General features: G+C 39.8%; 1 protein-coding gene across 2 annotated transcripts in view; it reads right to left on the bottom strand.

Moving 5' to 3' along the window:
* Positions 1-13942, bottom strand: part of PPARGC1A (PPARG coactivator 1 alpha) — a 651434-nt gene that overhangs the window by 93176 nt on the left and 544316 nt on the right. Inside the window, exons 1-2 of one of the 2 annotated variants that reach the window (XM_053577579.1) lie at positions 7455-7626; positions 2396-2575 (exon numbers count right to left, since the gene is read on the bottom strand). In XM_053577579.1, the coding sequence (XP_053433554.1) occupies positions 2396-2575; positions 7455-7508 (234 nt within the window). In that variant the 5' untranslated portion in view covers positions 7509-7626. Of the gene's footprint in view, positions 1-2395; positions 2576-7454; positions 7627-13942 lie in introns of those variants that run through there. The other variant, XM_053577580.1, reaches the window with a different exon arrangement.

Below are 13942 nucleotides of genomic sequence, written 5' to 3'. Positions count from 1 at the left end.
TCACAGTGTCCTTTGCCTCTGCCAGAGCGTCACCCTGCCACCAGTCCTAATAATCAAACAAACACACCTCTAGACATTGTCAAACGCCTCCTGGGGAAGGGGAAGGCTGGATTGCCTTCGGTGAAGTATCATTGCTCTAATGTGAGCTAATGAGATAGGAAATTAAATGAACCTTGTGTTTTAGAGTGTTGAAAACAATTCTATCAGGGGTAGAATGTGATATGGGAAAGGAAAAGGGGTATAATCGCATAGATGAAGCTTATATAATAACATGACTAGTTATTGCACCAAGTCTCCTGAAACACCTCACCCAGGAACCACGGCACATAAAGGGACATAAAGGTCATGTGGCAAGTTAACCCTCTTCCAAACGAGTTCACCAGGCAGGCACTGACCACCACCCCTCCTCCCTCCACCTTTAAATTACTCTCTAACTATCCTCTACAAAGTGCAAGCCATTCACCTGATAGGGAACAGCTGATTTTTAGATAAGAGGTCTATGGAGATGGACTTTTTTTAAGTCCTGTTTATTTAATGCAGCATGACTTAGAATGGGCCTGTAACCTGACGAGTGTACTGATGAGGAATGTTCAATTTACCAGTTCTAACCAGCCAAGTCCTCACATGAACTTTCCAAGACCCTGCTGAGAAGCCTGGGAAAGTGTAACTAACCACAAACCTTCAGCGTTCCCTCCACCTTGTTCATGTCCCCAGCCCTGACTCTGCTCCCTTCAACATTCTTGTAAGACCCACTTAATGCCCCAGAGCTATTACAGAATCTTAGCTGTTGGCAGAAACCACAGCCACCTTTGCCTCTGTGTCAACCAACACTGAAGGGAAAGGAATGATTCTGTTCTATTTTTAAATACATTGAGCAAAGAAGCAGCTTGACACATCTTTGTAAAGGATGGCCGTCACCCAAATTTACGGTTTCCCTATTTTTATCACTGATATCAATTTTGAAGTCATATATAAATTTGAAGTTCAAATCCCAGGTCTTTTCTTGTCAACTACATGTTTTGGGAAAAGCACTTAACCTGTCTGAGGCTCATTGTCTGCATATGTAAAATGGGAATGATAACAATAATACCAAACAACAGGTTGTTTCAAAAGGTAAATGAGATGACCTGCATTCCACGCGAGAATCCCGAAATGTTGGTCGCTATTTTTATTACTATAGTTATCAATGTTATTATAGTCACCCTTGGCCTATGATTCAACAATCATTTACTCAGTATATTCTATATGCTTAATGCCAAAAAAACTCAATTAATATTGTAAAATAGGCTTTCTTAAAGACTTAGGATTTCAATCAAGTAACCCTGAAGTCTAAGAAATGTTTTACTGGTGGATAACAAAATTCTTATATGAAGCCTGGCACATAGTAGGTGTTCAGAAAACGTAAAATGATAATGACGATGATGGTACCTGTGGTTGTGATATTGAAAATTAGTTGATTCTGCAATTCATTTGCCAAGTACTCACTACGTATTTGCCTCTGTCATAAGAAATCATTTATTTTCAAGTAAATGAATACTGATCTTGTGAGAAAGAATCTCTTTTCTCAGAGTAACACTTTAATAGTAGTAGATTACCATTCTTTATTATAGGGTAGGTTTATAATGAAAGTCTAGACTGCAGAAACGGAGAGGTATTTCTTATTACTGAAAGGTAAACGGATTTTGACTAATGTGTAAGTATATATTAGATGAGTTGAGTTTTAAAGTTTCCATTATATAAGGAAATTGGGGGCGTGAACTAGATAATAATAATAATAGCTCATCTACTCTGTAAAATAAATAAAGATAGATATCTAGCTTCTTGGTTAAAAATGACTTATATATTAATTTATTTCAGGCACCATTTATTTATTGCTTAGTCTTTTTCTGTAGGAAACCGAAATACACAGGTTTAGAATTTGTCGTCTTTGTCACTAATTCTTTCACAACCGCTTAGTATTTCAACATAGTTTAATGCACTCTGTTGTCAGTTTTTAGCCCCTTAAATCTCAAAAAAAAAATGCATCTGTTTATAACCAAACATTATTTTTTCTTTTTTTTTTTTCTTCTTTTTTTTTTTTTTATTGTTGGGGATTCATTGAGGGTACAATAAGCCAGGTTACACTGATTGCAATTGTTAGGTAAAGTCCCTCTTGCAATCATGTCTTGCCCCCATAAAGTGTGACACACACCAAGGCCCCACCCCCCTCCCTCCTTCCCTCTTTCTGTTTCCCCCACCAAACATTATTTTTTTCATAAAGTAGAAAGGGTTTAATGGTAATGAAAAATCCTTTGATGACGACAAAGACTTCATAATGCTTACAGGCCTGTTGCCATGTTAGCCTGGTCCAAGCCAAGGTCAATGAGAAATTAATTTCTCCAAAGGATGTCCTTACCTCAAATATGTTTGAAGGCTCATTGTTGTACTGATTGGATATGATTTCTGATTGGTCACTGCACCATTTGAGTCCACCCAGAAAGCTGTCTGTATCCAAGTCGTTCACATCTAATTCTGAAAGATCCAGTTCAGGAAGATCTGGGCAAAGAGGCTGGTCTTCACCAACCAGAGCAGCACACTGCAGGGGGCAGAAAAAAAATAGCTTTCATTAACTGCAGGAATTTATTAAACTGAAATAGCATGTGATAGGAATTAAGTCTGGTTAATTCAACGACACCACCAAAGCTGGGGCTTTATTCACCGGGGAAAACATCCTAAATTCTTCCTTCCCTGGACTTCCAAAGGACACTTGGCCTGACTTATGCCATCCAAGGTTGTACCTCCAGCCCCTGGTAAATACCACACTTCCAAGAAGTCTTCTCTGATCCTCCCAGTTAAACATCTTTGTTGACAGCTCTTTGATGGCTAGCACATGCCACATTTCCAATTGTTTAATGGTTAACTATGGGAGACATTTTACTCTACCTTTAGAGTATAATCCCTTTGGGGGAAGGACATGAGCTTCGTTTCACACAAGAACTGCCATCACACATAATAGACACTCAATAAACAACTGCTACACACAAAATTGAACAAAGGAACTATCCTAGGAAAACTGTCTCCATCTGTACTCTTTGTAAGCATTTTAATCCATATAATTCATTTAGCAGCTAATGATGCAAAGCCCTTTGGCTCATCTATGGTTCTCTTGAATTATTATTTAAATCATTTACTCTTACTTGATTCTTCATGAGTTTCTGGACTTCATCATTAATAAGGCAAAAGCAAGTTCCTTGAGATGAAGGACAAAAATACCACCCTTCTTTTCCATATCTTTTACTATGTGTAACTTGCAAATCACGTGTGTTGGGGTGTGTGTGTGTGGCTTGGATCACCTGGTACCTGGGAAAGAAAAATCACGATAGAACACCACCACTATATTTTGTTCCTTATTTATGTTACCTAAACAATGATCCAAGTTAATTCAACTAACTGTTTTTGTTTAGAGGTTTAAAATCATTTCAATATATTGAGAGGTTTCAAATATCCTCTATGGTGGCTGGGCTGCTTGTCACCAAGGCTATTTTAAAGTGCGGCCTTTTACTTCCTTGCATAGGTAGACAGCCTGTGGCTGTCCCAGGCAAGTGAACCCCTGGACCCCCATACCAAAGAGGTGGTCTCCTCAGCTTGAGTTGGCTGGCTAATTGCTGATTCCAGCCTTTGTGCTGTGGACAAGCCTGCAGAAACTCACACTGCAGGGCTCTGGCATTGCAGTAAGGACTTCATCCACCTGTGAGCTGAGGTGTCTAAATGAGGAGGTACACATGCTGGAGTGGCACCCTCTTAGCCCTACCCTCCAAGGTCAGGGGAGAAGCCGTGGAGTTGTTCACACCCAGGCAGCAATTAGGCATGAAGTTAAAGATCCTCCTTGACATTTAGATTTTGAATGAAATAAGTTTTATGCATTTTTTTTTTCTCGAGCACCCCTGTTAGCCTTGGCAGGGATCCCTGGCAGGCTACATGCACGAGTCATATGCAGTGGCGTGACTGTAGACACCATGCTGAGAGGTAGCAACCTGGAAGGGGAGTCAGCAGTTTGCAAGGGGTGCTGAGAGGAGCCTGCAAATCATGGCAGCCCTTCACTAAGACCCCCAGGGCCCCATGAGCTTCCAAGCAGCGGGCCCAAGGGAATGCAAAGCAAGGGCCACCTTCTCCACCAAAACTTTCCTTATCATTTTATGGGTCTTTCCTTTTTATTATCTGAGTTAGCACCAAGTTACAGCTCTGTATACTTGACTAGGTTTATAAGTAAGCGGAGGCTGGGCTGAAGAGGAGACCTTGTTCTGGTACAATGTTCGTGTTTTGTTACGGGTGTAACACTTCCCGATTCCATTTTTGCCCACATTGCATATACTCCAAGTAGAAACTGATATTAATGAACTCTTCCTCAACACCACCAATGCAGACACCAGAAGAGAACTTTTGCAATGGTGAAAAATACACTAGGATTTTACCGGGGGATAGCCCTTAAGGAAAACAAAAAAGCATAAACAACAAAAATAGCAACAAAATAATCTAGAAGGCATAGGCTCTCTACATCTGGCTTTAGTTCCTGCAAGTTAGGAACCCTGTTTCGGAATGCTGAAGTGTTTTACTGATTTGTGAACAACTTCTTTGCCCTCTTGGGTATGACTTTTTCCAAACCCTTGTACCTTCCAGAAACATGTATTTTCAAATCACTTTTGAAAACCATTGAACAGATCAGATCAATTTGTTGTAATTTACTAACCTACAATGGACATATCCCTTCCCGCCCCATCCCCCTTCTCTCTCTCATTCTTGCTTTTATGTTATAGTTTAAAAAAGTGCACGTGCTCTGGCCAAAGTTGACATGCTAATAAAATCAGAGCTTCTGAGCGTGATGCTATCTGCTAATCTAAAACACATTAGTAGTAGCAAGTGTTCCTGTTATTAATTGATATTTGGCCTTTCAGTGATGCCAGACTTAATAGTCCAAGCCCTGTAAGTGTCCTCATGTGACATGCTGATATTTACTGCTTCCCTATACATCCGTTAACAGGTGTCCTTTACTGCAATTACACAGGCAATGTTCTATTGCTTCTTTGCAACTATGACAGTCATTTCACAACCGTAGCCTTAATTTTATAACAAGATTCAAGAGGATAAAGCAGTCACGAAACACAAAAGGCTAATTATTGTATGTTATTTCACCCCAACAGACTTTTCTCTTAGTTAAGGAGCAGACAATAAATTAGCTTAACTGCACAGATGATAATGAATCATTATAATTAAGGATAATTCTCCATTAACCTTTTGGAGGTTTTCGTTCCATTGATGGTAAATTTTTAAGGGAGAGAGACGAAGGAGTGGACTTGGCCACATTAATTACATTAATGAAAAAAAAGGTATCTTAGTTCTTTAGAAAAAAAGTAGGCAAGACAGGGGTAAGGAGATGTAAAGGGGGCCAGAAACGGATGACGATCTTAGTGGAGTTTATGTTATGTGAATCGCCTCCATCACTCTTAGTAACCTTATTGTCCATCACCTTCATTAAACTGTGGACTGGAGCAGTGAGAGTGATATAGGCCTTTATTAACCAATGTGCTGTCCTGTCAGTATGTGCAAAAGGGCATAATGCGTCTTAGGATGACAGCAGACATTAATGATTCAAAAAATGAAAACGGCCCATGCTACCTGCTGCTCGGAATATTTTAGACTGGCAGAGGTGATTCCCACAGCTGCTAGCAGGAAGGCACGGCCTCCAGCAGCTTCCTGCCTGTAGTGCCACAGACAGGAGCCCGGCCAGTCTCGGCCACCCAAGCCACTGCCGGACAATTAGCCTGAGACCTCTCTTTCTTAAGAAAAAAATTTTTAAAGGCCACTGTTTCTAAGTGCCTCTGAGGCTTGTTTGAAAATGACTGCAGGAATTCCAATGATTCGAGGAAACCTTCCTTATTTCCATAGGACCTAACTCCTCACCCAACTCACAGCAGCATCAGGAATAAAACACACGATAGAAAAATGAAACTACAGCCGCTGAGACGCACAGTGCCAGCCAGACAGCCACCTACAGGACGCTCCAGCTGCTCATAGACAATCAGGACTTTGAAGCCACTTAGAAGCCTGACTCAGAATAGCTACAGGACGTATGAATATCCATATCTATTCCACTTTACTAAGAAATCACAACCAGCTAAGAACGATTATAACCCCGACATGTGACCTGCCAAGGCGAGCGAGACAACATTTGCAAACCCAGCAAAGAGTTAAGAATCTCAGGGCATGCCTCACTAGATAGGAAAAATGCATTCGCAGCCGGCCCTGGCCAAATTATTTTCCCTTTAGATGTGTATCGCTGCACCACACCGACATCTTATTTAATCGAGTCACGTGTGGCACTTGGTCCTCCCCTTACCCTACGTGCCCCCAGCTACCCAGAGGAAGCATTCCCGGTCTTCTGCCAGATGCCCTGTGAGCAGCCCAGATCCTCCATGCAATTCAATTCGGTCCATCTCACCAGAGTCCACAGAAAGTTTCACTTGTTTCCCAAGTTGCCCAAACTTTCCTTCGGAGAACATTCCATTGTGCTGAATGCAAGCACGCCGAGGTCCTCGTCCCCCCACTAGACTCCAGAGATTACGAGGAAACCGCTTGTGTTTTTCCCCCCCGAATGAATCGTAGCCAGCAGAGACTGTGGAATTGATGTATTGCTATTTTTATACAGGCAGCGAGCAGCTCCACACATAGTCCTGCACAAACTCTATTCTCTCTCCGGCTTCAGGCAGCTCTCCGTGGTACAAGAAGATTTAACCATTGGCTTTCCTGCCATAGACAGCAAAGGAAAACCTCACGCTGGAAGGCTTTTTTCTTTTTCTGTTTTTTTTTTTTTTTTTTTTTAAATTCTCTGGCCAGATCTACCACATTTAGGAGTTTTAAAGGAAGCAGACTCGTTGTTTGTTTTCTGTGGGAAAAGCAGTCTAAAATAGCCCAGCAGGATTATTTAGGATTTTGTAAGTTCTCTGCCTGATGAACAGAGGGGTTGGGGCAGGGGGGGAATCCGGACTAGAGTCAAAACGGGCTATATTTGAACACATGCATTTTAATATTTTTATCTTCGTCTTATTATAAATAGAAATGGCATTTTTCCAACCAGGCCACTAAACACCGCTGGAAAGTCTTCAGCTTCTGATTCATATCAGTATCTGAGAGCGTAAATATTGCATATGAGCAGAAACAGAGCCAAAGGCACTTGGAGAGAGTTTCTAACTGCAACAGATACTGATGACAGCAGCTTTGATTTGCTCAAGGCATCTCAGAGCCTCCTAAAATAGCAAACTTATTGGAGTTAAGATAAGATTGAGAGTCCCTCCTGAAAGCTCCCGCCTGGACTACTTTTCTACCTCCCCCCTTGCCCACGCCCATCCCCCCTTCCAGGAATCACAGTATCTGAGGGAAGCTTCCGTCCTGGCTGCAGTGCCGAGCCCTGCCCAGCTCACCTCAATGTCTCTCCACACAGAATCAGAATCTTGGTTGCACATGTCCCACGCCATCCAGCTCCTGAATGACGCCAGCCAAGCTTGTTCAGCTCCGGTCCACAGTGACACAGAGCACACACGCACGCATGCAGGCGACCAGCCCCTTACTGAGAGTGAACTGAAGGCACCTGTCTTACTACAGTCCCCAGTCACATGACAAAGCTATTAAAAAGTAGGCTGGGCTGTCACTCACCCAGCCTCCCTTCCCTGAGCAGCTTGCTGCTCAAACTCCTGACGTCACTCAAAGGCAGCCCTCTGCCTCAGTGAAGTAACGCTTAAAAAAAGAGAGAGAGAGAGAGAGAGAGAGAGAGCGGGGGAAAGGAAGAAAAAGAAAAGAAACCCTTAGACTTTTGGAGGCTTCCAGCATCATGCTGTGATGAAAGCCAGCTTTGAATGCCACAGACTCCGAACGGAGCCCTGGCCATATAATAACCAAAATCCCCTGCAATCTTTTTTTAATTTATTTTCCTTCCAAAACAAGCAAGTGGCAAAGCTCCCTGTTTCATGAGAGAGTAACTGTAGTCTCAGCTAAAATGTGTGTTCCCCAAGAACTCTTTCATTCTAAGATCTCCAAGTGGACTCAAGCTTAGTTTGGGACTAAACTAAGGGTTTATCACAGGATGGATTTTTATGAGACATTTTCTCACTGGGGGTGTATTGGAAAGCAGCATTTTTTTTCTTTTGCTTGTTTAATCAACAAACCAGCCTGTATTTGTTAAGGTATAAACACCCAGATTTTGGCTGTCCCCATGGCGTGGCGGTCGGAAAGACCAGCTCCAGAAGTGTAAGTGCAGTTCACTTTGCTCCATATAAGGAGAACAAGTCACACAACCTCATCCTTTCAGCTTCCTTCTCATTACTTCCATTCCTCTCATAGGCTCCCAGAAAACAAGTGTTGGTAAATACAGTTGCGGCTGCTGTGCCCAGATCAGCTTAGAATCCCGGCTGCTTTTTTTTTCTTTTTTTTTTTTGTACTTGTAACATTTCCTCCCTAACTGCCTTAGGGTGTCTTTTTGAATAAACATTGGATGCCAACCCGAATGCCCTAGGTTGTGCAGTTTGCTTTTGAAATCAAGAATGTCCGTGAAGGGAGGGGAAAATACCAACACACTATTGGCAGAAACATTCATTTCTTGAGCCTTCCTTTTTATTCTTTTTCAGCTGGTACTTTAAGAGAATGAAAGCTAATGCAGGTGCAACTGTTTTATGATGACACTACAGTTTGAATACATAACAAACTCCAGGTTCTAGATACAGCAGAAAAACACTTCCTGTAACGTTACAGTGGTCTGACTTAACCCCTCCAAGTTCTGGGGAGAGGTACACATGAACTTATCTGTGTAAATAAACATGTTTTCATGAAATTTTAAACGCAGTGTACTTTCATTATCAGCTCCATTCTTCCATTTGATAATTTAGCCGAAAAAAAAATTCCCTGGGTATCTAAATTTAATTTGCAAGGCACTATTAATTTAAACTCTTATGGAGGTTAATTTAACGTGTTCATTAGAGTCCACCTCCTTGCAAAGAAAGAAAAAGTGGTGATTCTGCCCCAACATCTATTTTAAATATTAATGTGTTCAGATCCTAAAGTGAAAGAAAGATAAAAAAACAAACAACCCCCACCAGACTGCTTCCTCTGTCAGACCACTGATATTATAATAAGAGATTTGTCTACTCTGATAGCTCAACAAGTTACTAGTACATTGGCGAATAATAGAATGAAATTGATAGTTTGTCATTATTGGATATAGAAAGATGGCCAAAGCTTCCACATTTTAACTTAGCTAAGTGCATTTCATTGGTACATTTTTCCTCTTACAAACATCAGAAAATGACTGTGATTTTAATTTTCTAAATCAAGGAAGAACAGGAAAATACAACCTGGAGAATGCTTTCACACACGCAGTTCATGACATTACTTGGCATGCCCCACAAAGAAATACTAGTTTTCTTCCTAATTATATTCTGATTTAATGTAAAACTTCAGTAAATTATTAAAATCCAGGACAAAGGTCATTGGTTCTACCCTCAACACGGGTCAACTGTGAAATAATATTGGTCACTTGGCAAAGAACAGTGTTTATTAATTATTATCAGGTGAAGCCTGAGTCGTGCTAGTCACTGATATTTTTACTTATGTTGGTCCAATTCTAGACATGCATCATATATATATATATATTTTTTTTTTTTTTAAATCCCATTCACACCTTTGAGAGATGTTCTTTACACTGGAACATGTTGTATTATTGTTTTTGATTTTTTAACCTCCTCACACTGTATTTTTGGGATTTTCTTATTTGTTTTTTTGCCACCTAATTTCACTTTAAAAAAAAAAATCAAACAGCATATCCATTGAAACCAGAGGTAATTTCATATATGCTTTTTCCCCCTTTACTATCACAGAGGGTGATTTAGAAGTAAAAACATTTAAAGGACTTCTAAACTACAGCACATTGCCTTTTTCTATACTATACAAATTTCTACTACTCTACAAATCAAAATTTTAAAAGCTTCTTGAGGCAAAGTTGAGTACCTCCCACTAATTTTTTTCAACTCTCAAAATTACAACTCTAACGAGAGGGGTATTTTAAAGGTCTTAAAATTTGGTTAATAAACTCTTCAGATTAAAAATTCTCTTCTGCCCAGTTTTTTTTTTTCTTTTCTCCAGAGCACTTAAGTTAGTTGCTCACCAACCTTGGTGTTTTCTGGCTCTCCTGGCAGTTTCTATATTTAATTCTCTCCCTGCTTTGCTATTTCTCTCTCTCTTTCTCCTTTAGCCCTCCCTCACGCCTTTGTCAACCCTGCCTCCAAGATTTCCAAATGTTTGGTTTCAATCAATGAGGATCTATTGAAATCTTACTGTGTGTACAACCATGAATCACAAAGACTGCCAGGAAGGCATATGACAGGGACGCAAGGGAGCTTGCAATTCTAGGGGTATAACAGCCCTTAAAAATGGAGACTAATTGGATATGAAAAAGCAATGTCATTCGCTCAAAACGAAGATTCTTCTACTCCGTAAACCACGCCCTGTGCAAGGTCCTTTCATTGACCACTACAATTCACACCCAAATCAACTTCATTTTATCTCAACAATAGAGAGAGGTATTTATTAACATCTATTGAGTGCCTGCAATGTTCTGTATCTACACGGAGCCTAGATTCCATCCTCATAGAATTTCTTTTCTCGGTAACGCTGTCAACGTTTTCCAAGGCCCTGACGTTGGTGGGGCAGGAGAACGTAGCCTTTCTGTTGATCACAGGAAGGAAAGAAGAAAGAAAGAACAGACCCTCAAGAGAATAATTTAATTCCATAACAAAAATATTTAATGAAGTGCAACACATTTAGATTTCCTTCCTAGAGCCTGCCCTAAATGACAGGCCTTTTCTTCCCTCCATATTTCAGGTAGCTGCCCACTAAAAAATACACACAAATTCAAACTCCCAAACTTGAATACCTCAGACCGTGTCTTGATGCCTATAGTTTAATACAATGAGTACAGAAATAAACTCAGAAGCAAAAAGCTATTAAATATCTTTGTCCACTTGTTTTTGTAAGCTTACAATAAACCATGGAAGAATACATTTATACAGAAACTTTTTCAGGAAAAAAGGTAGAAAGGAGATCATCTTCAGAAGAGCACTCCCAGGCTTCTAGACATTAAGATCATCACTTTATACCATTATATCTTCATCAATTTCGTTCTCAAAACTACCCCATAAATTATGTCTACCCATTTTACAACTAGGAAAAATAAGGCATGCTGAGGGTTCAGAGAGCAGATGAACACACAGATGTCGAAAGGCCTTGTAGGAAGAACTAAAATTTCATACATTAGAATAATCATTATCCCCAAATCAAAGGCACAAGCTCCTGGGGCAACTTTATATACGAGAAAGTGTCTACATAACTGGGAACCAATATTCCTGGGAATGCTGCCTGCCTGGAGCGTTCTTCCAGAAAGGAACAGGGCCTGCCCAGAATCACTAATATTTTTAAAGTTAATCATTGCTTTCAGGCATTCAATTGCTTGCTTTTGATTCCTAGAGGGACTAATTGATCCTGACACCCCACATCCGTCTCTGAGCACAGGCTTCCAACAGGCCCTGGTTAGAAGCTGAGACTGGGCAGGGCCCAAAAGTTAGTAGCAGAAGGACAGCGTAACAAAGATCTCTCTACAAGTAGCCTAAAATCCAGCCTTGTTCTGCACAAAACTGCCTTGACAATGTTCATGTGAACAAAGACCCCTGGAGTAGAGGAAAGTCAGTGGATAGCTTTAATGCCTCTGAGCATTTCTTTTTCCTTTTCTTTTTTAATAAATAAGTAAGATATGACAGCCCACCTCAGCAACACCTCTCTCCTCTCCAGTGACACCTCCTGCAGAACAGCCTCTATTTTAACTTGGACCTCCAAAGGTGCTTTTATATTAAGGGCGATTTCATATTAAAACAAGATATAATGTGAAAATTAAGCCGAGTTGTATTCGACTGGACTAATCCGATCATGAAACAAGAAGCGTATGGACTAAACACAGACCAACAAAGGATGGTGAAAAAGAGATCTTGCCCAAGGAGAGGGTCAGTTCTGCCCTATTTATGAATCTACATTTCCATTTATCTGAATTATTTCAGGTGACTTCATCTATCGTGCAGAGAGTCACAGGGTATTTAGAAAAGAAATGTTCAACAGGATTCTTTAGCTATGTTTTTTATTTGAGCCCAAAATGAGGCATATCCCATTTTACTAAATTGGATACTATTTGAAAATTAACCTACTACAAAACCTCAATAATATAATATTTCACTTGTTAGGAAGGATATTTTATTCCATTAGCTGAAGTTAGCAAGGGCCGGAGAAAACTGAGGAACACAAATTGTTAAATTGAAAAAAAAATATGTTCAACCATTCCCTTGGTACTTAATTCTAGAACATGGTTCCTAATTAGCTTAACATTTTTCAGTTTTAGGGGGAAAAAAACCTTATTTTGCAAATAGTCTCAAAAGGGAAGAATAAGTAAAGTTTTTCTTTTCCTTTTTTTCTTTTTAATGCTATCAGGCAGAGTCTTAAAAGACTTTTTTGTTATTTGGTTTATACTTCATTATAGATTTGTCCAGCACTTTGATAATTAGAATTTTACTTTAGCAGAGTTAATATACATTGGAGAGGTAAGAGTGAATCAATACATTCTTATCTTAAGAAGCAAGTGAATTTGAGATCTAAGTTAAATTTTATGGTGACATATAAAATCTTCTTTTATATTTGCCAACCAATTAGACACAGATTTTTGAGGAAATATTTTTAAATAGAAAGATTGGCTTTTGGATAACTTCCATATTTAGCAGCTCCATTGAAAAATAGAGGTGGAATACTCTGATAGGATTATAAATGGGTACCACTTTTGTAGAGTGCAAGCAGGCAATATATATCACAAACTTCAAAAATGGGCAGCTCCTTAGACCCAGAACTTCTAGAAATCCTAAGGAAATAACAGAGGTATGCATACAAAGATTGCTGGTGTGAAGATATTCAGTGCTACACCATTTATATTATTAAAAACTTCAATGCAATGTAAGTGTACAACATTAAAAGGCCTAGTTATATAAATTATAATTACATATATGTTTAATGCTATCATTAAAAACTGTTGCAAAATATATTTAATAGCATAATGAGGAAATGTTCAAAATAATATTAAGGTTTAAGATTAGGCTTGGGGAGGCACCTGTGGCTCAGTGAGTAGGGCACCGGCCCCATATACGAAGGGTGGCGGGTTCAAACCCAGCCCCGGCCAAACTGCAACAAAATAATAGCTGGGCACCTGTACTCCCAGCTACTCGGGAGGCTGAGGCAAGAGAATCACCTAAGCCCAAGAACTGGAGATTACTGTGAGCTGTGACGCCACGGCACTGTACCAGGAACGACAAAGTGAGACTCTGTCTCTTAAAAAAAAAAAGATTAGGCTTAAAAAAAACTATCATCACAAAAACATTTCCTATAAAAATACATACTCAGAAAGAAAGAAAAAGGGGATCAGGAAAATATACAACAAGCTGTCTATAGTGGCTTATGACACTGTAAGTATTTTATAAGGTGTGTGTACCTTTCTGTAATTTTAAAATATTCTGTGATAAGCACACATGTATGCTTTTATACTCAGCAAAAGAAGAAGAATTATTCATTTGCGGGGAAGAATGGAAAGATGCAGCATTAAAGTTATGCCTTCCTAACATACAGGGAATGTAGCAAATAGAAACAGGCCCTGATATTCAGTATTCATCATACATTCATCATATGTTTAACATGGAGACATTTCTGTCCATCACAACAGTTAGACAGTTATCCCACTTAGGATGCAAAACTCATAAGCAACATTGAGGGAAGTTACTACCTGATATTCTTAGAAATCCTTTAAGAATGCTGGATTTTTGTGCCAGTACCATGCTGT

Source organism: Nycticebus coucang, chromosome 23 (genome assembly GCF_027406575.1).
Source record: "Nycticebus coucang isolate mNycCou1 chromosome 23, mNycCou1.pri, whole genome shotgun sequence".
Classification (NCBI taxonomy): Eukaryota; Metazoa; Chordata; class Mammalia; order Primates; family Lorisidae; genus Nycticebus; species Nycticebus coucang.
Note: the sequence above shows the minus strand (reverse complement) of the source record. Positions and strands in the feature narration are given on the sequence as shown.